Source organism: Melopsittacus undulatus, chromosome 8 (genome assembly GCF_012275295.1).
Source record: "Melopsittacus undulatus isolate bMelUnd1 chromosome 8, bMelUnd1.mat.Z, whole genome shotgun sequence".
Classification (NCBI taxonomy): domain Eukaryota; kingdom Metazoa; phylum Chordata; class Aves; order Psittaciformes; family Psittaculidae; genus Melopsittacus; species Melopsittacus undulatus.
The window spans coordinates 33,027,955-33,055,472 of NC_047534.1; the positions used below are offsets into that span (position 1 = coordinate 33,027,955).

General features: G+C 35.9%; 1 protein-coding gene across 1 annotated transcript in view; it reads right to left on the reverse strand.

The window, feature by feature from the left end:
• The window catches only part of DNAH7 (dynein axonemal heavy chain 7), a 107,907-nt gene that overhangs the window by 39,731 nt on the left and 40,658 nt on the right, over positions 1-27,518 (reverse strand). Inside the window, exons 23-42 of the mRNA XM_005145566.2 lie at positions 27,319-27,428; positions 26,684-26,852; positions 25,341-25,443; positions 25,112-25,239; positions 23,685-23,897; positions 22,432-22,530; positions 19,759-20,007; positions 19,442-19,591; positions 18,252-18,434; positions 15,538-15,714; positions 15,096-15,227; positions 14,219-14,440; positions 12,634-12,831; positions 8,921-9,076; positions 8,211-8,379; positions 5,704-5,830; positions 4,620-4,839; positions 2,540-3,409; positions 1,478-1,707; positions 65-395 (exon numbers count right to left, since the gene is read on the reverse strand). Coding sequence (XP_005145623.2) covers positions 65-395; positions 1,478-1,707; positions 2,540-3,409; positions 4,620-4,839; positions 5,704-5,830; positions 8,211-8,379; positions 8,921-9,076; positions 12,634-12,831; positions 14,219-14,440; positions 15,096-15,227; positions 15,538-15,714; positions 18,252-18,434; positions 19,442-19,591; positions 19,759-20,007; positions 22,432-22,530; positions 23,685-23,897; positions 25,112-25,239; positions 25,341-25,443; positions 26,684-26,852; positions 27,319-27,428 — 4,236 coding nt within the window. The remainder of the gene's footprint in view (positions 1-64; positions 396-1,477; positions 1,708-2,539; positions 3,410-4,619; positions 4,840-5,703; positions 5,831-8,210; positions 8,380-8,920; positions 9,077-12,633; positions 12,832-14,218; positions 14,441-15,095; positions 15,228-15,537; positions 15,715-18,251; positions 18,435-19,441; positions 19,592-19,758; positions 20,008-22,431; positions 22,531-23,684; positions 23,898-25,111; positions 25,240-25,340; positions 25,444-26,683; positions 26,853-27,318; positions 27,429-27,518) is intronic.

Consider the following 27,518-nt stretch of genomic DNA (forward strand, 5'->3'; position numbering starts at 1 on the left):
GATATTCCATACTTTTGATATCTGAATACCTCTCCAGTGTATAAATACATATTGTTAGCCATACCTGTGCAGTGAGAGTGTCCAGGGCAGCCAGAGCATTTTCTAAAAAAGGCATGGCTTTTGCTAAGTCAGCATCACATTCATCTTTGATGGCTTTTGCAGCCATGGCCTGCTCATTTGCCACTTCTTCATCAGCTTTCACAACTTTTTCAGTTTTGGCTACTTCCAAAGATTCTTTTTCAATAATGGCCATCATCTCATCAACCTGCTTGCTAGCTACCCGTAACTGAGGTTGCAGAGCCTCCAGCTCAGCCTGCATGGAGGCTACCTGAGACGCAGCAGAGTTCAGTTTCTCCAAGCCAACTTCATATCTTCTTTTCAATTTCATCACCCTACTGAAAATAAATAGTACTCTATTATAAAGGTATTTTATCAGTATTTGATCACTTAATTCATTGGGACCTGTTCCCCAGATTTTGCACTACTCTGAATAATCAAATCCTCTGCCAATCTTGTTTGTTTTGCTCAACAAGTACTAAACATAGCAGGGATTACTTGAGCCAGTCTTGAGCTATTCCATCCTGTATACTCAAAGATTGGGATATAGATAAATAAGTGATCACTTACGGGTGAATAAATGATTGTTAAGCTTCTGCCCCTTTGTTGGCAGGAGCTACAATGTCAAGATGGCATAGTAGTAACAGACCAGAAAAGAAGAGGGAAAAGATGGGGATATGCCTTTTAGTTACCTGTTAGATTATTAGTTGAGGTGAGGTGATAGAATTAATATCACTTGGAAAATCATTTTAGCAGAAGTGAATGGCTCTGGGGACAACCAGTAGTGTCAGAATTAAGAAATTCCAAAGGCACCGGATCACTACATTCAAAACAGTGTTCCTTTTTTCCTGGAATTTCTTGCTGCCAGCAGTGTTTCATACAGTGTGTTGATCAAATTAAGCACCTGTCTTAATTGTTATGGTAGTGTCTTATCAATGGGTAGGAAAGGAAATAAAAAGGAGCTTTCCATCACCAGCCATGAGAATAGAACATATGTGCACATGCATACAGAGGTCCTTTCTGCACAGGTACAGCACAGCTGAACCCTGCCTAGCAAGCCACTGACACCTATCAAATTGAAAACTGGTTTCCCAGATAATATCTTCCCTACATCCTCTAGAGAAGCATGGAATAAGCAGACTGCATTAATTACTCTGGTAGCATAATATACATAATCAACATATAGCAATGTCACCAGGGATGTTAGAAGTGGTCTAATGCAAGAATGTTTTGAGAGCAACAAGTCAGACCTTTTGTCCAGTGAGAAAGCATGTGTCCTACAAGTCCATTTTATGCCATTCTGCCAATTTAAATTAACTAAAACCAATTCACTTGTTTTGTTCCAATTAGCTATAACGGATAGAAAATATTTTTAGTGAACATGAACTCCTCTAAAAAAGGTCACATTATAAATCCTTACGTGCGTTTCTTTTCAAGTAGACTTTTAAAAGTATAGATTAATTCCAAGTATGAAGTAGGTGTAACATAGTTGTGTCTTTGAAGCTCTGCACGGTATAAGTCCGATAAATCAATGGTAGATGTATGAAAGCTTTTACACATATCAATACATCCACTTCGAGTTTCTTCTGACATTTGAACATCTTCCAAGAAGCGAGAGGCAACAGCTTCTAATGCATCTTCAGGCCATGACTAAAACAAATTAATTTGTTTTATTCAGTACTTCACACTCATAAATCTTAAAACATTTTTCAAAAAAGTGTTTTTACCTCATTTCATAAGTAAAGTTACTGAGGCACAGAGAAATGACTTCGTAATGAAAGGATCAGCAAATAGGACAATAAAACAACTGGAAAGAACCAAACTACTTAGGGATTCTGTTAAAGCCCACTTTTAATTTCATCCAGTAGAAATACTGTTACTAAAAGAAATATTTTGCATTTTCATTATGTCCATATGTGTGTCTGTGTATGTGACTGTCTCCACTCTCCCTCTTCAAAATAACCTTTAAAGATACAGCACTACATTTTAAGACTTAATGAAACTTAAGCTCCTCAGATTCTCTATATGATTAAATTCTGCATCTTAAATATTCTAACGTCTTTTGCACATAACAGTCAGAATATAGTTTTATTGCAAGGTAGTGGGGAAAAATCTATATCGAAAGTTCTGTCTTTGACAGGCATATCAGTTTCAAACATTTTTGGCACCCTAGATTCTGCCAGTCGTAGTAATAAAAGAAAACACTACATATTTAAATCTGTAATGTCTACACTTTTATGTTCATTCAGGTATAGTCTTATACCACAGGCACTTCCTTGATGATTTTGCACTCAGCCTATACTGGCCTTTATTACAGTCAGAATGGTTCTAATGGTGCAAATAATTTAAAACATGACACTAACAATATTCAAGATACTTACCACTGCTAACTTGACCAAAGAGGATTACTTGTTATAAAAAGGCTTGAAATCACGTTTCTATGTCATTTCCAGTGGAATACCAACAAAAACTTTGTATTTACCTGAAACCAGTCCAGTGTGCAGCAGTTAACAAGGGCCGGAAATTTACGCAGGCGATTACGAAAAGCATCACCAACGGGACTCATAGCCAGTACTATATGCAGCTGATCTCGACAGCGAGCAACAAACATGTTAAAAAGAGCTATAGGACTGCCATCTGTCTGTTTTGACCTGTCCTGTTGGCGATCTATTTGACGCATCTGATCACAAATTTCTTGTTTCTCATCTACTGCAAAGAGGTTTGGCACCTCACCTGCATTTAGTAAATTACTAACGTCTTCTAAGAATGATTCCTTTTTAATCTGCGTATCTGTGAACAAGAAAACTCCCTGTGTTTCTCCTTCAGCAGATTTTCTTAATATGGCTTTTAAGTCTTTATGCCACTCATTGTTACCATAACTTTTAGTTATTTCGACCTGAAAAAGGCTGTATTCAGCCATATGGGCTGCTAATCGAGTAAGAGACTGCCGGCCACTACCACCAACACCAACAAGGAGGGCATGGCTGCGAGGCTGCTTCAAAATGCGGGAAATTCTGCAAATATGCTCGATAGCAAATCGGAACAGGACAAGCTGCATTGGCTTTTTGCTCATGTTATTAAACTCTTCAAGGTGACTTTCTACAACTAATCTCAATTGATCCACATTATTAACCTCTCTGTATGTAGTGTCCTCTCTCTTAGGGTCATGAAAATCACAAAACATTAGTCTACGCAAGTCATCTTCAACTTGGCCATCACTGTTGAAGTCCAGATTTTGGAAAAGTTCATTAAAGTCTTCATTTAAGTGATTTTTCACTACTTCTTGGATAAATCCAACAAGCCAAGCCCGGTCAGGATCATCCACCAACCGATCATAATACACTCTAAGAACCTGTGTAATAAAAAAGTAATTCTTTGAACAGCTGCTTCTGCTCTTGTACCTGTACTTCTTTTAAACAAGTTAAAACTAATACAATTCTGCAAAAGGCTTCAAAATAGAAACTTAACCTTCGCTATGTAGAAAACACTATGCAGATATTTAGAATTCATTTGAACAGTTAAGCCAAGTAATAATGCTTCTGAAATAGAAATCCAGATGGAAAATACATACACACACATATATACATATATTTATAAATGTTATTACATAAATGCATAAAAGGCTGCTGCAAAGAGGATGGGAACATGTTGATCTTTCCACTACAGCTAGATAGGACAAGTTACAGGGTTGTATTTCAAGAAAGAAGACTGCAACTGGATATTGAAATATAAGATAGTGAAGAACTTGAACAGACTGCCTGGAAGTCTGAACATTTTTCATCCTTACTTAGAGAACTGTAAGAAACTTTTAGGGGGAAAAAAAAGTAATCCAAAAGTTACTGTTGTTCCTCTCTTCAGGTGGTCCCACTTTGGGGAAGGATGATAGATGATTACTTCCATAGTTCATCACTTTCATGCATTCTAATGATCACTCACATAGCCACTTTATGCTGATTCAATTCTATGAACTATAGCTAAATACTTAAAGGCAACATTTTTCAATAACTTTGCTTTCTTTCAATCTAGGAAAAAAAACAACCAAACAAACAACAACAAAAAAAACCACAGAAACCCCAAAGAGCAGATATCGCCTACATGAAGCCTTTCTCTCTGTTTTTAAAAGGGATCATTCACTTCAGATCTTTCAGTGTGCTATTATGACTGAAAGGCAAGAAGCATTTGCTGAAGACAGTAAGCTCAAGAATTTCTTCTAAAGGCAGCCCAGAATTAAGAAAAATAAAATAAAAAAAAAAATCTCACTTTTGATTTGGCTTTTTTTGGAGGAAAGAGGGAAGAAACAGAAAAAACTGTGCAGGCATTAAAAGCAGCAAACAGTCTACATAATCACATGAAAGTGAAAGTTTAAACAATCAACTTTGCTACTGAGATACGATTCATATTTCTTAAAAAGTCTGATTTCCTCTGCTTATAAATAAATCCCTTCTCATGAGTGTGATACCAATTCACAGCTACTAGCCATGAGGAGATGGAATTACAAAATACACAAATTCACATTTTTCTTACTTAGAACAAATATAATTCCTTAATATTGGGTGATTTACCTCATGAACCCAGAGACGTTTTAGCATGCTGTGAGATTCTGTTGTTTCAGGCCTTGACAGGCAAACACCTTGAATAACACGTGAAAAGTCACGGAGATTGAACAAATAATGAGATTTGGCTGGAGTAGGCAGCAGATTCTTCATAGCTTCTTTATATATATTCATGGTTCCATTAATAATTTGTGGAGTCAGTTCTACATATTCTGATGGAAAGCTATAACTGACAAGTTATAAAAGGTGGTAAGAATCGAATGATTCTCAGAATCCCATCATATTAGCATATGATTTAATAAATACAATTTTACATGCACACAGATTTACACAGAAGTTCATGCCAATTTTTAATTTCTATGATTATACTTCCTCACATGTAGCTTTAAAAAAAATCTTAGTTCTGTCACTAGGTTAACAGATTAACTCCGCAAATCCAACCTATTAACTAGGGAACACGCTGACAAATTTTGCTATATTATATAGATAATTATACCCTTCTCCTTTTTATGACTAACAATCGGGAAGTCAGGTCAAATAGCTCTTGCTGTCTCCTGGGACTTCTTTCCCTCAAAGGATCAGAAAGTGTCACAAACTTGGTCTGGAAACAGGATATGATCACCTTTTGAGGCTTAGCTGGCAGAATGGATAGATAATGAAAGCTGAAGTCCATTCCTAATACTACAAGTAAAAATTACATAGTGGTGAAAGGCCAAAGAAAGAGTAAGCCTTTTCAAACCACAGGAAATTTAAGAGCAGTTTCCAGTTCTGCTCTTTGAATAATGACTAACCAAATTCTATTCTTAGTTATTATACATTAACGAATTCTGTATTACAGAAATACCTCAACTAAATGAATTAGCCCTAGCTAATATAAACCTCTGTTAGAGACATCAGAACAAGAACTTCACTATCAGAGTATTTTAAGATGAGCACTGTTTCTGTGGAGTAATGAATAACTCAAAAGGCATAAAATATAAAAGATCATAATTTCTTTTTAAGAGCAGTGTCCTACAAACATATCTTGGAGACTTCCTAGTAAGATAATTTAAACACTGAGTTTGATTTTTCCCAGTATGTAGAGATTACTTACCATATTGTTAGGTGCCAGTCTAAGATTCTAGAAAAAATTGTGTACATGGATTCATCATCAAAGTCATTAATAATAACTGTATTGAAGTGTCGCAAGAATCGTGGGGTTACTGGGTTTCGGCCTCCACCTGAATATTAGAAAGCATTAATGCTATAACTAACAGGAAAAAAAACTGAAATAAAGCAGGAAAAGCTTAACATTTTTTGCCTAATCTCTGATTCAGCTAGCAGGCTCAAATAAAAAAGCACCACACTTTGTCATAAGTCTAATAAAAGCAACATGTGACAATCAGTTCTGCTATAATCAATAGTCTGCAAAATACAGATTGAAATCTCAAGTTATAGATAGATAGATTTTACTTGATTTTAACTATGCTTCTGTTATATAAAAAAAATTTTAGGATAAAACTCCAAAACCATGTGCTTGATTTTCAAAGCATTCTAATGAAAGACGACTCTGCAAGTAATGCTGTATACTCTATTCATTTTAAATTTTATCCCAGTTCTAAAGTTAGGATTTTTTGTGACTAAATTGTTATTTGAACAATGAAGCTATTTATGGAAATAAGGGGGTGTAAACCAGAAATTTATTTGATACTTGCCCCTTCTGTTTAGAATTCAGGGTTAAGTTGCTGCACAGTGTGTTCAACCTTCTTACAGCAGCCAATCAGAAAAAAAACTAGCTGAAAAGTGGGCAATCTACCATCTCTAACATTGGCAGAATAGATAAGGGCAACCAAATTAGCATGGTTAAGTTCTTTTAAAACATGTGACTTTGGACCTAAGGCACGACCCTACATTAATAAAACTAATACACCTGGCCTGGAGCTGTCACACATTCCGCCACCTGAGTCTGCAAGCAGAATTAGTGACTACCTATATTTAACTGTGCATGCATTAGTAATATCTGCTGAGGATTCGTATTTTGTACAAAATAGACCAGTTATTTATCCTGCTTCCTTCTACCCTAACTAAGGTCATCTCTCAGCCACAGCAGATTGCAATACTTATCAAAGTTTACATGTGCACTGATGGCAAAATTACGCAAGCTATTGATAGATAAATAAGACTTTCACACAAAAGATAATCCTTTCCCAATATAAATTTTAGATCTATTTAACCAGGTAGCTTTAAATGTTCTTTAAATAGCTTTGTATTTGTTTCAATAGCAATACACACACAGATTTCCAACTTTAATTTCCTAGTAGAAGAAAAAAAAAATAAATACAGGATAGAAAGGAGAATGTAAATTTGCAAGTTCTGGAAGTAGCTCCCTGTATGAAATTACTAAATAAAATATTCAGCCTTGAAGTCCATTGAATTGTAATATTTGACACAAATAGTTAAGACCATAACTTGTACATTTGTTCAGTCCATTTTTTAAACCATTTGACCAGAAGAGTACCGGAACAAAATTAGCTACAACCTTTCATGGGAAAGGGAAATTAGAGCCAATTTCAGAGCAGTGGAAAATCACACCATCACGCAGGAACAGGAACATAATATGAAAGGATAACTTACAGAAAAAACTTTACAAAAATGAACATGTAAAATTTCAAAATTCGTTCACAGTTTCCTTCTGCTCAGTTATTCCACACATTGATAGTTTAAACTGTGTGGATGAACACTGCCTCTAATTTAAAATGATTGTAAGTGCAGCTTTGTTTCTTTAGGAAACCAGACAGGTGAAACAGCAGTGGACCCCTATTACATTGGGCATGCATCACCAAACACAAAAGCAGTCTCAGCAAAGAACTGTCATGTTCTTTTGTGTGTTTGTGTGTGTAAATAACTCTACAAAATAAAGGAGGAAAGTCTAAGGAGGCTGAAGCAGACAAAAGAAGGAAAGCACCAATCATAGCCTGGCTTAATACTGTAAATGTGCTCAGCTATGGTATGTTAGAGGCACGGCTGCGAACCATTCTGTAAAAAAGAAATTATTATACCATTAATGCAGTAGTGAAGGAAATAGGTTGTATAGTTTCTATGAAACTGAACACAACAGAATCAAGTAAACATGAATTCCTCATTTTAACTGATAAAATATGCCAGATTTTTTTTTTTAACTAAATAGGTCATATAGCAAATGTGTATGCGGGCTATCAGAAAAGTAATGACCTCTTTACATCATATGCTTTATTTCTTTTTGGACAAATAAAGTAAGGTTCATGTGCTTAAGAATATCACATAGTCCTATTTAGACAAGTTTTTAAGAATAAAAATTAGTGAAGGCCACTGGAGGGTCTCATTAAACTACAGGGATTTCATAAATACTTTGTAGATACATTCTTGTTTTCCTGAGAAGAAATATTTCTTTCTGTCAGACAGTACTACTAGTCTCTGCTGCTCCTCAACCACTCTACAATGACTTCTGCTCATGTTTCCTGAAAGGAAAGGGTTCCTTGAGTCCTATCATAAAGACCTAAGTTGTAAAATTATGCATCAATAAGCGTTCAGTCTTTGAAAACCAAAGAATCATGAAAAAATCATATTGGACACATCTCTTACCTGGTGGTCCCATTGCACACACAATTTGAAGATCCGTCAGTTTAATCTTTGAGCAGTCTTTAAGGTCATACCAATTCCAGTGATCTAACCACTGCCGTAGTAATTCAACAGGTGGCTGAGCACCATAGACCTCTCGTGCTGGCATATTAACATCATCTACAAATACAACCTGAAAACAAAAACAGAAAGGATTTTGCATTTATTCATTTTACTGAATATATGCCACTATTTTGCTTGATTCTGGAAACACTGCACATCAGTTCACTCCCATTAAAATTAACAGTAGTAATAAATATAAATATATGGGTTTGAAAAGTGGCCCTAAGCTCATATTGGAGTTTCTGCTGCAATAAATAAAAATCAAACTTAAGAAGTAACTGTGCCATTCTAAAGCCATTACAAGCCATACCTACCAAGGAGAGAAAAACTGTGCTTCTAATTTCTGAGTGTATTAAATGAAAGATGGCAAACTAATACTTGCTATTTAAACTTTACTGTGCTAATGGCTTTTCTTGGGAAAAAAGATGGAGTGAAGAAAACCCACAAATATCTCAAAAGGTTGTGATAGATACATATGCTTAAATACTGGTACTTTCAGGATGCCTGGAGACTTTTTGTATATGCAGCTTTGTTTATTATTTCTTTTCAGTATTTCCTAGCTATTTTGTTTGTATTTAAAGCTTATTTACACACAGAAATGTATCAGTTACCAATTTTTTTCCAAAAGGTGGTCCAAAAATTCCTTTTCTCCTTTTGTCCAGCTTGGACATTATAATGTTCTGAGTCTGAGCTGCTGTAGTTTGTGCTGAAAAGTTAACAAGCAGTGGTGTGTAGACATCTTTATTCAAATTCCTTAAAAGAAAATTCTGGAAGGATTGTGAAAAGGAGAAAGTTAAATATCTATATACACACATCAACAAATTTTATAGCACTTTAGCAAATAGCAACCAGACATTTTTGTACCATTTTTATATCACTTAATATCATTCATTAATTTATTTATCTCTAAGAGAACTTTAATAACTATTTCATCAGATAAACCAATATTCCTGAATAACTGAAAACATAATAAACTGAACTTGTCAGGGAAAATTTTCTACCTCCAATATAGACATCTTCACATTTTCTAAAGAAAAAAGTAAATATACATATATATACCTAGTGTATTATATAAATCCAGTATGTTAATATTTTGCACTTCATACTACTACATACAATTACAATTAATATTGCCTGTACTAATCTACACCCAAATCTGCAAAAGTATCCACAGCTCCTAATATTCATGCCTAGTTTTGAAGATTTTCCAGGAGTATTTAATTTGAAGGGCATAGCAAGAATATGTAATGATAAGCTTTAAAATACTACCATCAAGACTGGCAGCATTTTATAATGCTAACTGCCTTCCAAAGACCCTTATGTTAGCTGCAATCTCTGTGAGAAACCTGGATCAAAGTCAGCATTTCATGTAAGACTAAATGGGACTAATTTCTTACCCACATGTGAGTAAAAATGACAGGGGGAAGAAATCCTCCCATTCCTCCCAGCAGTTGCCACAGAGCATTATTGCAGATAAAGCAATGTCTCTAATGACTAGTCTAATCTCTGTCAACAGCTGTTGAGACCTTCCAGAGTATATAGCTGTTTTTTCAGCAGAAAGAGATCTTTAATATCTATCCTTGAAGGAAAAAATCTGAGCTGCTCCACAAAAATATAATAATGCCAATTTATGGAAACCATAGCGCAATGGAACTTAATGGCCATATTTACTTTATTTCTTTGATCAGTTCTGAACTCCCAAGAAATGGTTAATTGATGGCTTGGCTTCACAAGCGAAGATCTGGGGAAGGGCTTTAACTACGCTTACTACAAGCACTATGACCAAGGGCATGTGGGATATGCAAATCTGGTTGGAAAAGAGTGCTTAGGCAATCAGGGAGTGTCCAGCCAGGACTGTCATTCTCCTGAGTAATCTCGAGCTACGCATGTGCCAGTCCTCTGCATGCAAGGTTAGATCTGCAGCTTCCCACACACCTTGTCACCTGGCGTTTCGACCCTTGCCTCTCCATGCCAACAAGTGAGAGCAAGCCCTTCCAGCCTGCCCAGTGGAATTTTTAGGTGAGGTGCAGCTTGCACAGAACTGGCCCCACCTTTTACACCTGAGGTTTAACTGCCAGGCCTAGCAAGCTAGAACTGTGACAGCAAAGTTCGCAGATCGTAGGTTTTGTAAGAGTGTCCTTCTCTTCAATGGAAGATCATACAAGGCTAGATGAGCTCCATCAACCCGAGTTTGAAGATGGGAGTTTTCCCTCTCCTATGAGGAGGGCCTGTCTTCACTAACAAAGAGACAAGAAGGGTTTTAACCCAACACATTCTGAGCAAGACTGTCATTTCCTGGGTCAATCTCAAGTGATTGGAAACACACCAAGGCACCAGCAGCGCTTCAGTATAGGTCTAGGTGGGATTCTGACTTAGAGGCATTCATTCATAAGCCCGCAGATGGTAGCCAGTGGCTCCTCAGCCAAGCACACGCACCAGGGGTCTGAACCTGTGGTTCCTCTCATACTGAGCAGGATTACTATTGCAACAACACATCATCAGTAAGGTAAAACTAACCTGTCTCATGAAATACCACATTGTTAACAACCAGGAATTAACTGGGCAGTAAAAACTAGTGAAGTTCTTCATGAAACAAAATGTTTTATTATATTTCTGACATCAATATTCTAGGCACAGTCCTTTTTGAATAGATTTCCTTCTAGTCTTAATATTTATTTTGTTCAAAATTATTTCAGAATATTAACTTCAAACAAAAAAATAAGTTAAAATAATCCTTAGTAACTTCACAGTTAATTTTTATCACAGAAAAGGAATGAAAGATAATAGGTTCAAGACCTTGAAGCCAAATATATTTTATCTCCTTACATACTTTAAGGTTTTGCTCCCTCTGCAAAACAACTGGGTGTACGTAGGCTTCATGATGATTTCATTGGAGCAATCAATGGTAGCAAAATTCTCTACATAAGGACATACTGGTGGAAAAAAAGTACAAATAATACAAAATTTGTGCCACTCAGCTTCTACCTCCTCTCTTGGGATTTTCTTGGAGAATCTCAGTAGCTAAAAGTGCAATAATGGCTTTGCCTTATTCTCCACTTACATATCCCCTTTTTGCCTCCAAAGTATACTTTCCTATGGATATAGACGGAACCCTGTGAAAAATGCTGAATTTGGAAATTTCTGTAAGTGAACCTCAACACCATGTACATTCTATTGGCACAGTTTCATTGCCTGTCAGGCTTTAGTCTCCCAGAAAGAGATGGCATCAGTATTTAAGCCATAGCATCTGGCAGATCTGCCTGAAGAATTAAAACTCATATTTTTAATCTCAACTACTAACATGATTTTCTATATTACCTATATTGTTATTTTAGTAGCCACATGACAGAATTAAAATTAACAAAGCATCACTTGGTGACTTAAGATGAAAAAAAAAGGAAACACTATCCCAAAATAACTATGACTCAATTATGTCAAAAAGATAATAAAATCTGCTTTCAATCATACAGTCTGACTTACTCCTCTGGACAGAAAAAGTAGTATTTGTAGACATGGGAAAAGAACCCAAAACATTTATCTTGAATTCTTATTGTAATACCTGAAGTTAAAATACTTTTTATGAGATTGTAATTCCCTTTGACTAGAGTTTCACAAGCTCCGAGAAATATATTCCATTTGGCTGTACTAAGTCATTACTTACATTAAATGCTTTCATTACTTATTGTCATGTGTTTTGATTATTGGTAGGCCCAATCAGAATTAGGTATATCTTGACACTTTCAATATAAAACTTAAAATTAAAAACTGTCTGTCAATAATTTGTTTTCTCTTCAGTGCTCATCTTATTTATTAAACAGAATTCAAATCATATTCAAAGACAAAATTAATAAACTTCTCTATGGTACACACCAGTACAAATGGGAAGGTAATGGGTAAAATATTATCCAGTTAGATCTAACTTAGATAACAACCACTTGATTTTTTAAGAACAGCACTTCTGCAAATCAGAATACATGGATTCAAATCAGAAAATTTGAAAATTTCAAATTTCAAGTCAAGGAGCATAGTGTGAAAATGTGTCTAGCCTGGGAAAAGCTTGACTTAGGTGACTTGTCTACTGTTACAGAATCCTATGGGTGGTGAGGGCATGGAAGTGTATCATCATGCAATTCAAGAGTTTATCATAATGAACGTACAAGAAATGTCTAATTATTGTATAATATATAATTTCTTTTTACCTACACTTATCTCATTTTGTAACATACAAAAATTCATCTCTCATTTTCCTGTTTTTCTAAAAAAAGTCATATTCTCATCTTACCCCTTTAATTGCTATTTCTATCATCAGAATTGAAGTACTTACAGTAATATAGGTACTTTTCCCAGTTCCTGTTGGCCCCACAAATATAGAAGGTTTTTGATGTAATGTCAGTAATTCCATCAATGCCATGTATCGAACAGTATCCAGAGTTGGTACAATTATTTCATTAAACATCATATCACTAGGTATAGGAGGAGCTGATTTGAGTGCTTCCACCCAGGGTTCCCAAAGTCCTGGTCCCTATTTTAATGTATTTAAAAGTCACGTATTAATAATTAACAGGAAAGAAGAGCACAGAACCAATGGAAATAGAAAAATGTAAGTTCTATGACTTAGCAGATGAGGTTATGAACCAATTTTTAAAAGGATTAAAAATAATTTCATAGGTTGTTCAGTTTGTTTCAAAATTCAGTGTTTTCAATTCAATAGTACTCAAAAAAACGTAACACCTCTGCCTGAAGCATGCAAGTACTGAAAAATAATGTACCTTACTTTTTATATCTGTACACATATTTTTATATATATACACACAAAATGAGATAATACATACACTTATTTACATATTATATACAGTACATATATAAATACATTATATACATATACATAAATACATTAAATCCAGTACATATATAAACATGTACTAAATTAGGAAATTACTGTATAAAAATTTAACCACTAAAGCTAAAAGAGCATAGTCAGCCTTTTCATAGACTCCAATAATAAATACCCCAAAACTATCTGTCAGTTTGAGGGCAGATTAATTTTAGCACTGAATCTCCATAGCACAGATTTCCCTTTTAGATCAGGCTAGTAGAGGAGTCATAAAAGATGTCAAAACTCTCCAGCAGCAAATGAGTATAAAGAGATCTTTAACAATTGTAAATAGCCCTGAAACAACTCCATATTCTATCGTATCCCCCCCCCCCCCCCCATTCTATCTTGAGATAAAATATGAAACTCCTAGAGATCATTCTCTCTGTCTTTCTTAGAGGGGCCATATTCTCACCTCTGTACACAAAAATCCTTTTACTGTAAGTGCATGTTTTTATGGATTATGATCAGAAAAAATAAAGCCTTTACTGATGATTGAAACCTCAGCCACTTGGCAAGATGCAAGAATCATCCATGACCTGAAATCTAGACAAAAGTAATTCTTATACTTTTACAGACTTCACAGGAATCACAACTCCAAAAGAAAAGGTACATTGATTTTATCTTGGAGTCTCTGGAGTATACTAGATGCAGAGTGTGAATTTTGCCTCTCCACTGGGAGAGTGGAGGATCAAGGATTCACATCTAAATCCCAGGAAAAGAAGGCAAAGAAGAGGCAGAGAAGTAACCTACCACAGCAATGAAACCTAAGAAAAGGGCTGAATTCCAAAATAAAATTATTTTGCAAGAAATCAAAAATGAAAAAATGACAGAAACAAAGTACCTGGTCAAGTTTTGCTGCAAACTTGCTCTGCCACAACGGACAAATATTCTGGTAGCAAAGAAGACAGGCTTTGGTGCTATACATCCCAACCAGAACATTAGACCATCACTAGCTTGAAAGGATGGATGTCTGCCCTATTCAGTGATAAAAGAAGTAGGTAGCAGAAACAAATTTGCAGTAATTAATCCTTACCTCTTTGACAAATCGATAATCATAAATTGTTGCTTCTTTTGGAAATGGAACTGTGAAAGCTTTTGAAGACTGTTCAAACTTTGTGAACAATTTGTATTGTTTGTTTGTCTCCTCACTAAGTGATCCATTAAGAATTTCTCGCAGGAATATGTCAAATTTCAGTCGACCATCATCCCTACAGCTAGCTCCTACAGACCATATCAGTGAAAACAGAAAAATACCCTGGAGATGGAAAAAATCAAAATGTAACTGCAATACCTGAATATTACAAAGTTATTATTCATTGATGTCAAAGAAACCTTTGAAACAAATCACAGCAAAATTACACTGGACCAACCTGAATTTATGTATATAGTATGGAACCATATTGCCAGTAAAATACAACACCATTATGTTAATTACTAGCATCCACTCACTTCTGTTGCACAGCAAAATGCTCGACATGCTCAGTGCAGAGCTCTTATTTTGAGAAAGTTCAAGCATAAGCTGCTTTTTATTCCAGACCAATTTAGATTATCTTTCTGTTATTCAAAGGCCAATCACATACAGTGATAGCTATTTCTTGTTCACAGGGCTTTCCTTGAATTGCAATTGTTACATAGCATCATTCTAACTAGCAATAAACTGAGATACCATAAACTGGAGAATCATTTACAATTTTGGCTGGTTTGTATAAAATGCATTAATTTTTTATCAAGATATCAAAGACATCAGACTCAATTATGTATTGATTATGAAAAAAAAAAAACAGTAGTATTCTCCTCAATGGACACTACAAAATACGTAATTCTAGTTACAAAATACAGGTTTTAGGAATTCCATTTCACTAAAGCCCGGTTTAAAATTACCTATTCTTTATGTTTAACAAACTGCCTACCTCCAGCCAAGAGAAAATGTCTTGGTCATTAACTTCTTTAACTTTGTCTTCATCAGCAAATTCATCCATCATGCAGTCCATCAGATTCATTAGTGATTGAATTAAGTTTGTATCTGAAGTAGGAGACAGTTCCTGAAAAGAAAGAAGTCACCCCAGTTACATGTGTGTTTTACTCACTGAAAAGAGACTGCTAAATAATAGGGGTTTTTTTGACTCACTGTGAAGATAAAAAACTCAGTAGCGTAAATGTGTCTAAAATACATTCAGAATTAAGTTAAACAAGACACAGAAAACTTGCTCACAGCCTTCATCTTAATAGCTGTTCTTAAATATCAATAAATATAAATTAATATGGTCCAAATAAAACAGTTTCTTCCTTTGGCACCTGGAAGTGAAAACAAATCATATAATCTTAATTTCTCAGAGAAGTTATTCATCCTACCTTTGTATACTTCCTAATAAACTCAAGGCAGAGTGGAGCCATTCTGTCAAACAGACTTCTTATGAATTCTTTATGCACAGAGCTGATTCCTGAAGGCAATGTATTTAGCCAAGACATCATTAATGGTCTCCATCCTAACAGCTGGGGTTCCATGTAGATCATACCACACCTTGAAACCTAAAAACAAAAGAACAAACAGGTGCATAATAGGGCTACAGAATGGATGGATGGGGCAAAGCAATTGATATCATCCACTTGGACTTGTGCAAACAGTTCCACACTGTCCCACATGACATCCTTGTCTCTAAAGTGGAGGGACATAAATTTGAGGGATGGACCGCTTGGTGGATAATGAACTGGCTGGATGGCCACACGCGAAGAGTTGTAGTCAACTCAATGTCCAGTTGGAGACAAGTAATGAGTGGTGTCTCCTACGTTGGAGATATTCAAGGCCCACCTGGACAAGTTCCTGTGTGATGTATTCTAGGTTTCCCTGTTCTTGCAGGGGGTTGGATCTTTCGAGGTCCCTTCCAACCCTTGGGATTCTGTGGGTCCCTCAGGAATCAGTGTTGGGACCAGCCTTGTTAAACATCTTTGTTGGTGACACGGACAGTGGGATTGAGTGCGCCTTCAGCAAGTCTGCCGATGACACCAAGCTGTGTGGTTTGGCTGATACACTGCAGGGAATGGATACCATCCAGAGGAACCTTAACTTACTTGAGAGGTAGTGAATGCCAATGTCATGAAGTTCAACGAAGCCAAATGCAAGGTCCTACACCTGGGTGGGAGCAATCCCAGGCACAGCTACAGGTTGGGCAGAGAGATTCAGAGCAGCCCTGTGGGGAAGGACTTGGGGGTGTTGGTTGATGACAATCTTAACATGAGCTGGCTTCAGTGCACGCTCACAGCCCAGAAAACCAACCGTATCCTGGGCTGCATCAAAAGGAGCGTGACCAGCAGGTCGAAGGAAGTGATCCTGCCCCTCAACTCTGCTCTCATGAGACCTTACTTGTACTCAGTGTGTACAGTTCTGGTGTCCTCAACATAAAAAGGACATGGAACTGTTGGAACAACTCCAGAGAAGGGCATGAGGATGAGCAGGGGACTCGAGCACTTCCTGTTTGAAAACAGGCTGAGAAAGTTGGGGCTGTTCAGCCTGGAGAAGGCTGCCTGAAGTCCGCATAGCAGCCTTCCAGTATCTGAAGGGCTCCAAGGATGCTGGAGAGGGACTCTCCATATGGGATTGTAGTGATATGACAAGGATTTAAACTTCAGCGGGTGAAGTTCAGATTATACACAAAGAAGTTCTTTACTGTGAGGGTGATGAGGCAATGGAACGGGTTGCCCAAAGAAGTGGTAAGTGCTCCATCCCTGGCATTGTTCAGTGCCAGGTTAAGCAAAGCCTTGGGTGACATGGTCTAGAGTGAGGTGTCCCTGCCCATGGCAGGGGGGTTGTAACCAGATGGTGTTAAGGTGCTTTCCAACTCCAGCTATTCTACGATTCTACAATTTTGTGTCATCTTAAGCTATTTTCAAAGGTTTTTTTTTTCTATCTACAAGAACATAACATTCAGTGTTACACAGATTCTGGGAGTATTAGAAGCTCGTATGAAGTGTACAGTGGGGTTCTGTGAACTCTGAGACACACAAGGTTCAAACTTTGCTTTATTACTTCAGCCAACTGAAGACCTAATGTCAAAGACAGATTTTCCTCTTAAATAGAGTTAGTTTTCAGCATTAAAATCACAAAAGATAATAAGCTAACTACCAGTGTGCCTAAAAATTGTTTTTTAATCATTTTATGTAACTTTGAAGTAAAAAGTGCTTCCCAGGATTACTATGCAGTGTCCTGGGTTCAGCAGTAGCAGTCATTTTTTTCCTTCTTAATAGCTGGTGCAATGCTGTGGTTTTGACATTCAGCCTGGGAACAGCACTGATAACACCAAAGTTTTTAGTTGCTGCTCAGTAATGTTTACTCTGACCAAGGACTTTCTGGGTCTCATGCTCTGCCAGGGAGGAGGGGAAACTGGAAGGAAGCAGAGGACATCTGATCCAAACTAGCCAAAAAAGATATTCCATACCACAGCATGTCATGCCCAGTATATAAACTGGAGGCAGTTACCAGGAAGGGCTAGATCACAGCTCGGGTTGGGCTGGGTATCTGGTGGTGGGTGGTGAGAGGTTGTATTCTCTTCCCTTGTTATTTCCCTTATCATTATTATTATTGGTGGTAGCAATAGTGGTTTGTGTTATACCTTAGTTACTGGACTGTTCTTATCTCAACCTGTGGGAGTTGCACTCTTTCAGTTCTCCTTCCCATCCCTCTGGGAGTGGGCGGAGGAAGAAGGCAGGGAGTGGGAGTGAGTGAGCAACTGTGTGGTTCTGAGCTACCGACTGGGTTTAAACCATGACATGCAGGTATTTGTTCTGTTTATATTATTATAAACCTTTTTTAATATTCAAGGGGTTTTTTTTGTTATTTTTGCAGCAATTGTTGGTTTTACCAGAATTTTTCTGGAATGTAAATTATTTTATTTTTCTCGTCAGGCACTTAGCAGACTGAACAGTTACAGGGTCTTCTGTGTATGTAATTTACATTACGTATGTAAATATAAAATTTGTCACATTATATTGTAAGATTATTAAAAACTTAAACCATGTTACAATGGGAAAGAATGTCTCACACTAGACCATCATCAAAGACAAATACTTACGGTAGCAGGAGAAGCAACTTCTAAATCCATTGGTTCAAAAATAAGACTCATCTGATCTGACATTTTGATGATCTCTCCACTCATAAGGCACAACTTTTTATTATCATCAAGCACAGTATTCATATTCTCAATCCATACTGCATCCACTGGCCCATCAAAAATTAGCCATTTTCTATCTGGAGTCTGGTTAGCAGAAAATATTTTTAATCAAATATCTGCAATTTGATTATGCTTACTGTAAAATAAATAGACCTGAAGTTATTTTGTACAAAAAATAATTCAAAATTTCAGTTTCTGAAATCACAATCTATATTTACAATTTAGTTCTATAATGTTAAAACATATACTGTATTTAACTATAGAAGTTAATACCTTTGGTTTCTTTCAGTTATACTCGCAATACAGTATATTGCTTCTGTCAAACTGCAAACACAGACAAATATTTTGACATATAACACAACGAGAATGTTAATACAAGTTACTACTACTTAGTAGTAATACCTACTACACACTTATCATGGAAGTCAATAGGACTAATTTAAGGAGTATGGCAATATCTAAATGTAATATATAGGATTTGTTACAATATAAGCAAATATTCATAGGTGTTTATTATACTTCTTACAGAAAAATACAATGAAGTTACGCAGTTCTGCAAAAGTTATTAGAGCTGGTAAACTCTGCACTGATCAACTTCAATATACTATTTAGATTTATAGTCAAAGAGTTTCATAATACATTCACCAACAAGGAGCAAAGTATCAGTCAGAAAGGTATGTCTTGTATTATACTCGCTGAAAATATTTCAATGGACTTTAATAGAAGGTCAACCAAAGCCACGTACAGACAGCAGTTCTTCCAAAATGAACATCAAAATGCCAGTATACATTAATAACACAGATCTGAGCCAAATCAGACAAAATATGGTATAAAATTTAAATATTCATTTATTTATAACATGCAAAAAACCAACCTCTGGCCCTTTATCTTTACATAAGGATTTTTGAAACACAAATCTTAATTCACCAGTACCCAGAAACCACTTTGCATGGCACTTGCTACAATTCAGTCAAGCCAAACTGCAGACTCTGCATTCAAATGATTAAGCATATGAATCCTACAATTAAAATCTAAAAGGTATACATTGAAAAGTAATTTCCCAAAATGCTCTAAGCCCGATAAGCTCTTACTTGAGAAGCAGCAAATGCTCTGAAGTTCACTGCTAGGACACCATCTGACCATTCATGTGACACTGGATCAAATTGTCCATACAGCTGACCCATAGTTATGGATTTGGGATTTAAAACAGCAATTTGAACTTTGTTTTCTTCCATCACGCCCTGCAGACACAAAAATAATAAAATCTTTTAACCCCAACCATGTGATTTATTATGCCATTTGTTTGGGGTTTATTTTTACAGTTATATATTATTAAGTATTCCTAAAAATAAAAAAAAATGCTTGAAAATAGTTTTCACAAAAAATATTTATAAAAATGTTTAGATACCTTCTTACATATGTCTCCCAATGCTCCTGCCAGAACTTTATATGCACATGTTTTTCCTCCAAAAGGCTCACCAACTATCATAAAGCCATGACGCACAATCATCATCTCATATATCTGCAGGATCTTCATAGTAAATGCATCAGTCATTTGCAAATTCATAGCTTCACAGTTTGTTTTGATGGCTTCCAATAGGTGACTGTAGTCTGGTTTTGGTAGCTTCACACCAGGAAACAAATCAGAAGTAATACCCTATCCAAACAATTAATTAAAAGTATACTTCATTTCACAGTAACTTGGCTTGAAACTCATGCAAACCTTTGTCAACACTAAACAAGCTAATACTTATTTTGATTAAAATAAAATAGTTATTAATTTCATGTCACCCTTTCATCAGCCAAAATTCTGAGTTTTTAATTTATTATTGATAATTATTCCATGTATATTTTTCATGTTTACCTGGGTACATAGAAAAACAATTAACTGCCTAGGCATATTCTTTCCTGATAAACATTAGCTTTTATTAAAATAGTTTATAAAACTTGCAGTTAGAAACTGGAGAAAATGTTATCTTTTTTCCCTCAATAACTGAATGTGTTAAAAATCTAGAATAAAAAAAACCTGGACAGATCATAAATAATTTAAAACAAAATGAAGGAGAGTTTTGAGCAAAATAAGGCTCGGAAAGCATGCTATTCGTGTGCTCCTACATAAACACAGAAGAGTCGTATGTATCTCTAGCCAGATGCACCTGACTACACTGGACACCTGAACAACAAAGGCAAAACCAGTGTCTTGGGTTCAGCAGTAGCAGTCATTTTTCTCCTTCTTAATAGCTGGTGCAATGCTGTGGTTTTAACATTCAGCCTGGGAACAGTGCTGATAACACCAATGTTTTTAGTTGCTGCTCAGTAATGTTTACTCTGACCAAGGACTTTCTGAGTCTCATGCTCTGCTGGGGAGGAGGGCAAACTGGGAGGAATCAGAGAAACGACATCTGATCCAAACTAGCCAAAGAGGTGTTCCATATGACAGCACAACATGCCCAGTATATAAACTGAGGACAGTTACCAGGAAGGGCTAGATCACAGCTCGGGTGGGGCTGGGTATTGGTCAGCGGGTGGCGAGCGGTTGTACTCTCTTCCTTTGTTATTTCCCTTATAATTATTATTATTGGTGGTAGCAGTAGTAGTTTGTGTTATACCTTAGTTACTGGGCTGTTCTTATCTCAATCCACGGGAGTTACATTCTTTCAGTTCTCCTTCTCATCTCTCGGGGGAGGGGGGGGCCGGGAGGAAAAAGGTGGGGGGGCAGGAGTGAGTGAGCAGCTGTGTGGTTCTTAGCTACCAGCTGGGCTTAAACCACAAAATGCAGATATTTGTTCTGTTCTATTTTTGGGATATGCCAACAAGCAAAATATTAGTATGCGCAAGGCTGTTTTATCTCTAATCCATTTCTTAATCTATGACAGTGAAAAACATATATCTGAAGTATTACTTCTTAAATACACTTAATTTCTGTACACTAAATTGTTAACGTTGCTATTCTTATTTTTAAAGACTGAACAATTAGTGAAGATGCTTCAGCTATCCCAGACTTCTCCTAAGTTTATCTCAGCTATTTCTAAACTTAGAAAAATATGAATTCTCCATCTCATGACTTGTTTTCAGGAACAAGTGTCTAATTTAGGCAAACTCTTCTTCACATTAGAGTAACAATGTCCAGAGACATACGTTCAGTTTCTATTTCATGACGTTTTCATAAAACGTTGCGCAAGGCAATTATATTTTACAGATTTCTAAGAGTTTCTTCAGATTTCTGAGGCTTTTCCTTAAAATTTCTAAAGGAAAGAGCTTCCACATTACTTTCATGCACCCATGCATGTTTCCTTACAGAAATTGCCTCATTTTATTCCATAATAAAATTACATAAAAAAGTATTACACACTGTACACACAAAGGATAAGGCTTTCAGTTTCCAAACGTGTATATATACCAACAGAGATCCTTTCTTCTTTTTCTAACAGAGCACAGAAATCTCACAGCTACTGAGGAAGATTTCAGACTTTTCCTAATGAAGTTCACAACTCATGTCTGTGTTGAGAATGTCTGGATAGATCAGAGATATATTAAACATGGCTATCCTGTGGTAACAGATTAGAAATACAATCTAAATGGAACATATTAGGACACAGGCTGTTAGTGCATTCTGTAAATCAGGTGAGTGAGTTACAGATCATTTTCTTCAGCTCAGTTCTACAGTGACACCAACTCACAACAAGAATGAATGTGGGCTACATAGTCTATTCATTATTTGAATTATTTGAGTCTATTTACTATTTAGATTTTTCTCTTATAAAGAGAAATTATAAAGAGAAAATAGGAGACTATTAGTACCCACCTATTTCATAAGAACACTTATAAGGCATTCTGAAATCTTGACTATATGACATATAAAAATAGTAAGTTACCATCTCAAGTGGTAGACATAGCAGAAACTTTCATTGGTCAAACCCCTCAAAACCCAAATGGAAGGAATAGTTAAGGCTCAGTTTTAAACTAATTACATGCTACATTAAAAAAGTCTTTGGACCATCTCTCTAACAAACCTTGTATTTTTATCAACTAGTATTTTTAGCAAGCATTTTGCATTATTGAAAACCTGTACGTTTTTTACCTCAAAAAGTGGTATATCATGAGACAAGAATTTCGGCAGGTTGACATCTGTAATGGATCTAAGGAGTAAAATTTCTTCATCTTCTGACGGATATTTCAGCTAAAGGATGCAAAAAATAGTGTCAGCTCATTTTTATAATTTCAAAACACAGATGTTACACTTGTTTGTTTTAAAGAACACTTCCTGATTTGCAACTACCTTGGCAGGTTCAGGTCCATCTGATAACCTCTTTTGCCCCTGTAGATAGTTTAGTTACTGATTCTGAATTCTGTAGGGGAGTTTGTAATATTAGGATTATAGGTTGCAAATAAATTAGAATGAAAGAGAATTATAAATTATACCTGTCTAAGTAAAAAGTACTGAATTAATAAAACAACAGCGTAGGTTTTTGTAAAATGTATGCATTCATCTACAATGTAAATAAAACCAAAACACTACATCCTACACCATAAGACTGTTGAAAGTCACTTGGTGGATATTAGCCAGCGTGTTACTGCAAAGTGTTCATATACTATGGCAAAGGAACCTGGCAAAAAAGGCAGTGCAAAGCAATAGCCAACATGCCAAACAACTCAGTATATCTGGATTTAACACAAACTCTTGAAAGATAATCAGCACACTTAATAGGCACATCATTTAGTAACAAGTGGTGTGGTGAATGGTCATAGAGGTATGGTGAATGGCCCAGTAGCTTTACCTCTTAGAATCATAGAATAGTTAGGGCTGGAAAGGACCTTAAGATCATCTAGTTCCAACCCCCCTGCCATGGGCAGGGACACCTCACACTAAACCATCTCACCCAAGGCTTCATCCAACCTGGCCTTGAACACTGCCAGGGATGGAGCATTCACAACCTCCCTGGGCAACCCCTTCCAGTACCTCACCACCCTAACAGTAAAGAATTTCCTCCTTAGATGCAATCTAAACCTCTGCTGTTTAAGCTTGAACCTGTTACCCCTTGTCCTATCACTACAGTCCCTAATGAATAGTCCCTCACCAGCATCCCTGTAGGTCCCCTTCAGATACTGGAAGGCTGCTATGAGGTCTCCACGCAGCCTTCTCTTCTCCAGGCTGAACAGCCCCAACTTTCTCAGCTGTCTTCTTCTTGACTTTCTATAGCTTATGCCCTAGGACATACCCTTTTCATTTCCATGGGTACCACAAGATGAAATTTTAAACAAGCACTTGCCATTATGTAGAATGTAACAGTATATTCTGTTATAAAAGAGACAGGTTACTAAAAAACCATTTACCTTCAGGTTGCCAGCAGCAGTAAGTACTGATTTCACAGCTCTCATTCCATAATCATAATGATGCTGAGAAGACAGCTGCTCTGAACACAGACGATACGTAGCTACAATTTTTACAGATAAAGGTCTAGCAGTAACAAACCCACAAGAATAAAGAACAATCTCTGCAATCATGGCGTAATCAGGAACCATCATAGCTACCGTTCTAAAGAGAGCCTTTGAACATACATACAAAAAAATCACATCAGAAAAAACCCACATACCACATTATTATGTACAACTTTTTGATATAGCTAAAACTTTCCCTGTTTTTCATATTCAAGTAGAAAATTTTTTGATTTATCCTCTTTCATCTATAGAAGTAGTATTTCTGAATCTTCTACTCATACAATTACATTATTTTCCTTCATTATTTCATTAATACAGTCACAGCCAATTAAATTCAACTATTGCAATTATGACTACAATATATTTAATGGTTTTTCACAGATAATTAGAAATACTTTATTTTCTATTGTGACAACCCATGGTTGTAGGTCTTCATTCAAGGAAAAAACCACATAAAGCACCACAAGCTCTGGGAACAGGGGAGTGCAATACAACTACCACAAATATGGTGATGCTGTCAGACTCCTACTAGCACTGTTTAGCTGCAACCCATGCTTCAATTTCACCATTGCTCTACCACACAAGCATCAGAAGATTTTTAAACAACTAAAACTTTCACTACTTTTCATATCTACCAGAAAGTTTTTTGAATTACCCTCTTTTGTTTATACAAGTAGCATTTCTGAATCTTCTCTTCATACTGTGTTAGTGAGCAAACTTCCCATACAGTTCTGAGAAATATTTATAAAGACTGCATTTTTTCTATTATTTTATTGATTCATCAAGGTATTTGCTCAGCTTTTCTTTCCATGGAGACAGGACAAATTTATTCAAAAGGCTAAGAAAGGATGTAGCACCCTTGTAAAAATCACTTAAACAGAATAGAAATCTCTGACATTTAAAACACCATAAGTCCCATCAAATCAAACCAAAATATCAGAAAAACCAGAAACTAATAATCCCCCCACATTTTTATTCAATATTAAGATATTATTCACTGCCTGTACACTACAAAGCATTGGTGCTTAGCTAAGAAACACATCTGAGTAGGTTTTTTTTAACTTGCTTTCTCTTGTCCTGACAGTCAGACCTTGAATCAAGCAACTCGACATTCTAAATTTCACTCTGTCCCTATTTTTAGGCTAGTTATTCTTTTACATTTATTTTTCTTCTAAGATTATTTGTTTTGCTAGTATAATCAAAAAATGAAGGTAACCAATGTTAAACACTGTTAATAATTTCTATATTAGACAAAAGTTTATTTCTTGTTTTACTTTCTGTGTTAGCTATTAAAAGAAATAAAATTACAAGTGTTGTAATACCTTAAGATTATCAGGAAGTTCTGAACGCCCAGCATAACCAGGATTCATCGTAATGAAGACTGCACATGTCGGATTCAGCTTCAGTTCAGTTCCTTCAAATACTATTATCTCAGCTCCTGAATTAATGCCTATGGAGAAATAAAAACTAATGTCATTGCTGGGCAGGTTTTGTTGCATCTTTATTCTTTGTCATATGTAGGTGAAAATTATGATTAAAATAACAGGTTACCTCTTTGGATAGTAAAAATCTGCTGAGCAACCACAGAGAGTACTTCCAAATCAATCCTGTTGAATTCATCAAAGCAAGCCCATGCCCCACAAGTCAATAAACCCTAGAAAATCAGACATATGGCTAATTAATAGGTAACTATTTATTTTGAACGTACTGATCAAAACAATTCTGCAACAAGAAAAAGCTTTAATGTGGAAAGAAAGGATTTATATCCATGATCCAGAGCACTAACTTCTAAACAAAATCACTCCAGAATGTTTCAAAAGGAATTACAAAAATTTAGAAACAAAATTTGCTTGTAAAAAAGCCCAAAATAATTAAGACAAAAAAAACCCTGTACAAACTAATATCCTTATTCTTCTGTCATATGCAAAGTGCCTATTAAACACACACATTTTGTGTGTTTTACCTTTATAGTTAGTATTGTGCAACACTAAACAAGCCTCCAAATAACCCTCTCTTCTTTTGTCTATGCTAACAGGGCTTAAAGTGACAAAAGGTAATGCAAGCACTTCTGCAGAGCTCAAATTCACCATTTGGTTATAGAATCCCATGGCACACCATGTTATCTAAAGTGCAATTAAAGAATAATTCTCTTTTCCTACAGTTCTGGTTAATCTATAGGGGTTTTTTTCTCAGATACACTCCCCAAATACTACGGTACTGCCTCTGCAGCACTGGTAGGTAGTCTTTAACAGTATTCTCATGCTTTGCTACAATTCTAAAAACTCACATTTAAGACACAGAATTTTGCTTTCATCATTCTACATAAAAACTCTTCATTTAGCTTATTTTGGTGAACTTCCATCATGCTGAATTTTGAAATCACATCATACCAATGCTACCTCTGACTCAGAAAGTAAGAATAATGCCAGGGAGGAAAGCATGCTTGCTCTATTTTTGTAACATTCTGTTCCAAAACGGGACATTGGGCTATAAGATACACGTCTCCATTCAGGATAGATTTTCATAATACAAAGATATCTACTAAGGCTAATATTGAAAGGAATATATGCTTGATTTGTATAATGACTCTTTAAAGTCCCCCAAAATTTGCAATCAGGTATGAAAAATGCACCTATTGAAATAGCATCTATGTTGCCTATTTAAAGAAAATAAAATCGCTATGGTATATTTCACTTTCAAAGCACATAAAAACATTCTGCTATCTTGGTTGGATTCTTGCTTACAATAAGATCTATATGCACAATACCAGCATTATATAGTAGCCTGGAAATGGCTAAAGATACATTTTAAATACCTTAAGACAACTACAAATGCTAGAATAATAAAATGGCTTTTATGTAATTGAGAATGCAACCATCACGATTTATCCAAACCTTAAAAAATTTTCCTAGCTCAAGGTAATCCAATCCATCAGAACAATTGAAAACCACACACTGTTTAGCTACAGCCTTTGCTAAATCTTTTGTAGTTTCTGTTTTTCCAGTTCCAGCAGGACCTTCAGGGGCACCTCCAAGATGCAGGTGTAGTGCACCAAATAGGGTTCTGGAAACAAAACAATACAACAATTGGGAGGGTGAGAGGGGGGAAGAAGGGAAGTACAAATTTTTATGCCATTTTTCCAGCTGCTCTAACTTTTATAGAAACTTTATAAACTTTGTTTCATGTCTGCATTTTCCTATGATGGTACAGGTTACTTGCTTCTGGCCAGCTACAGTCTACAAATGTGTAGCAATGTAGGAAGTTTACAACAGAGAATAGCTTTCCACTATCTATATCATCTTGTAATTTATCACTAATTATAGTTTCACAAAAGATTTAATTTTATCACAAATTTAAATTAAAATGTTCATACAGGACCAAATTTATTCCACCAGAAGAAATGCAGCCTATTCTAATTATGCCTATTAGAACATAAAACAATACAATCCTGTAGTCATCTATTCTCTGAACTAATATCTCAATTAAATAAATTCTTGAATTCAGTACATTCACTAAATTGCGGGTTTACCTGTAGCATCTGTCTGTAAGTGGAGTAATAACCAGCCTAGGAGTATTGCCAAGATATTCATATCCATACCTCAGTCCAGCATTAATCATCTTTGTTTCTAGATGCCCTTCCTAAGAAACAAGACATTCATTTTATAGAATAAAAGAATTAACCCCTCCCCCCCACAGAACAACAAAACAAAGTAAGAAGCCCCCACATAC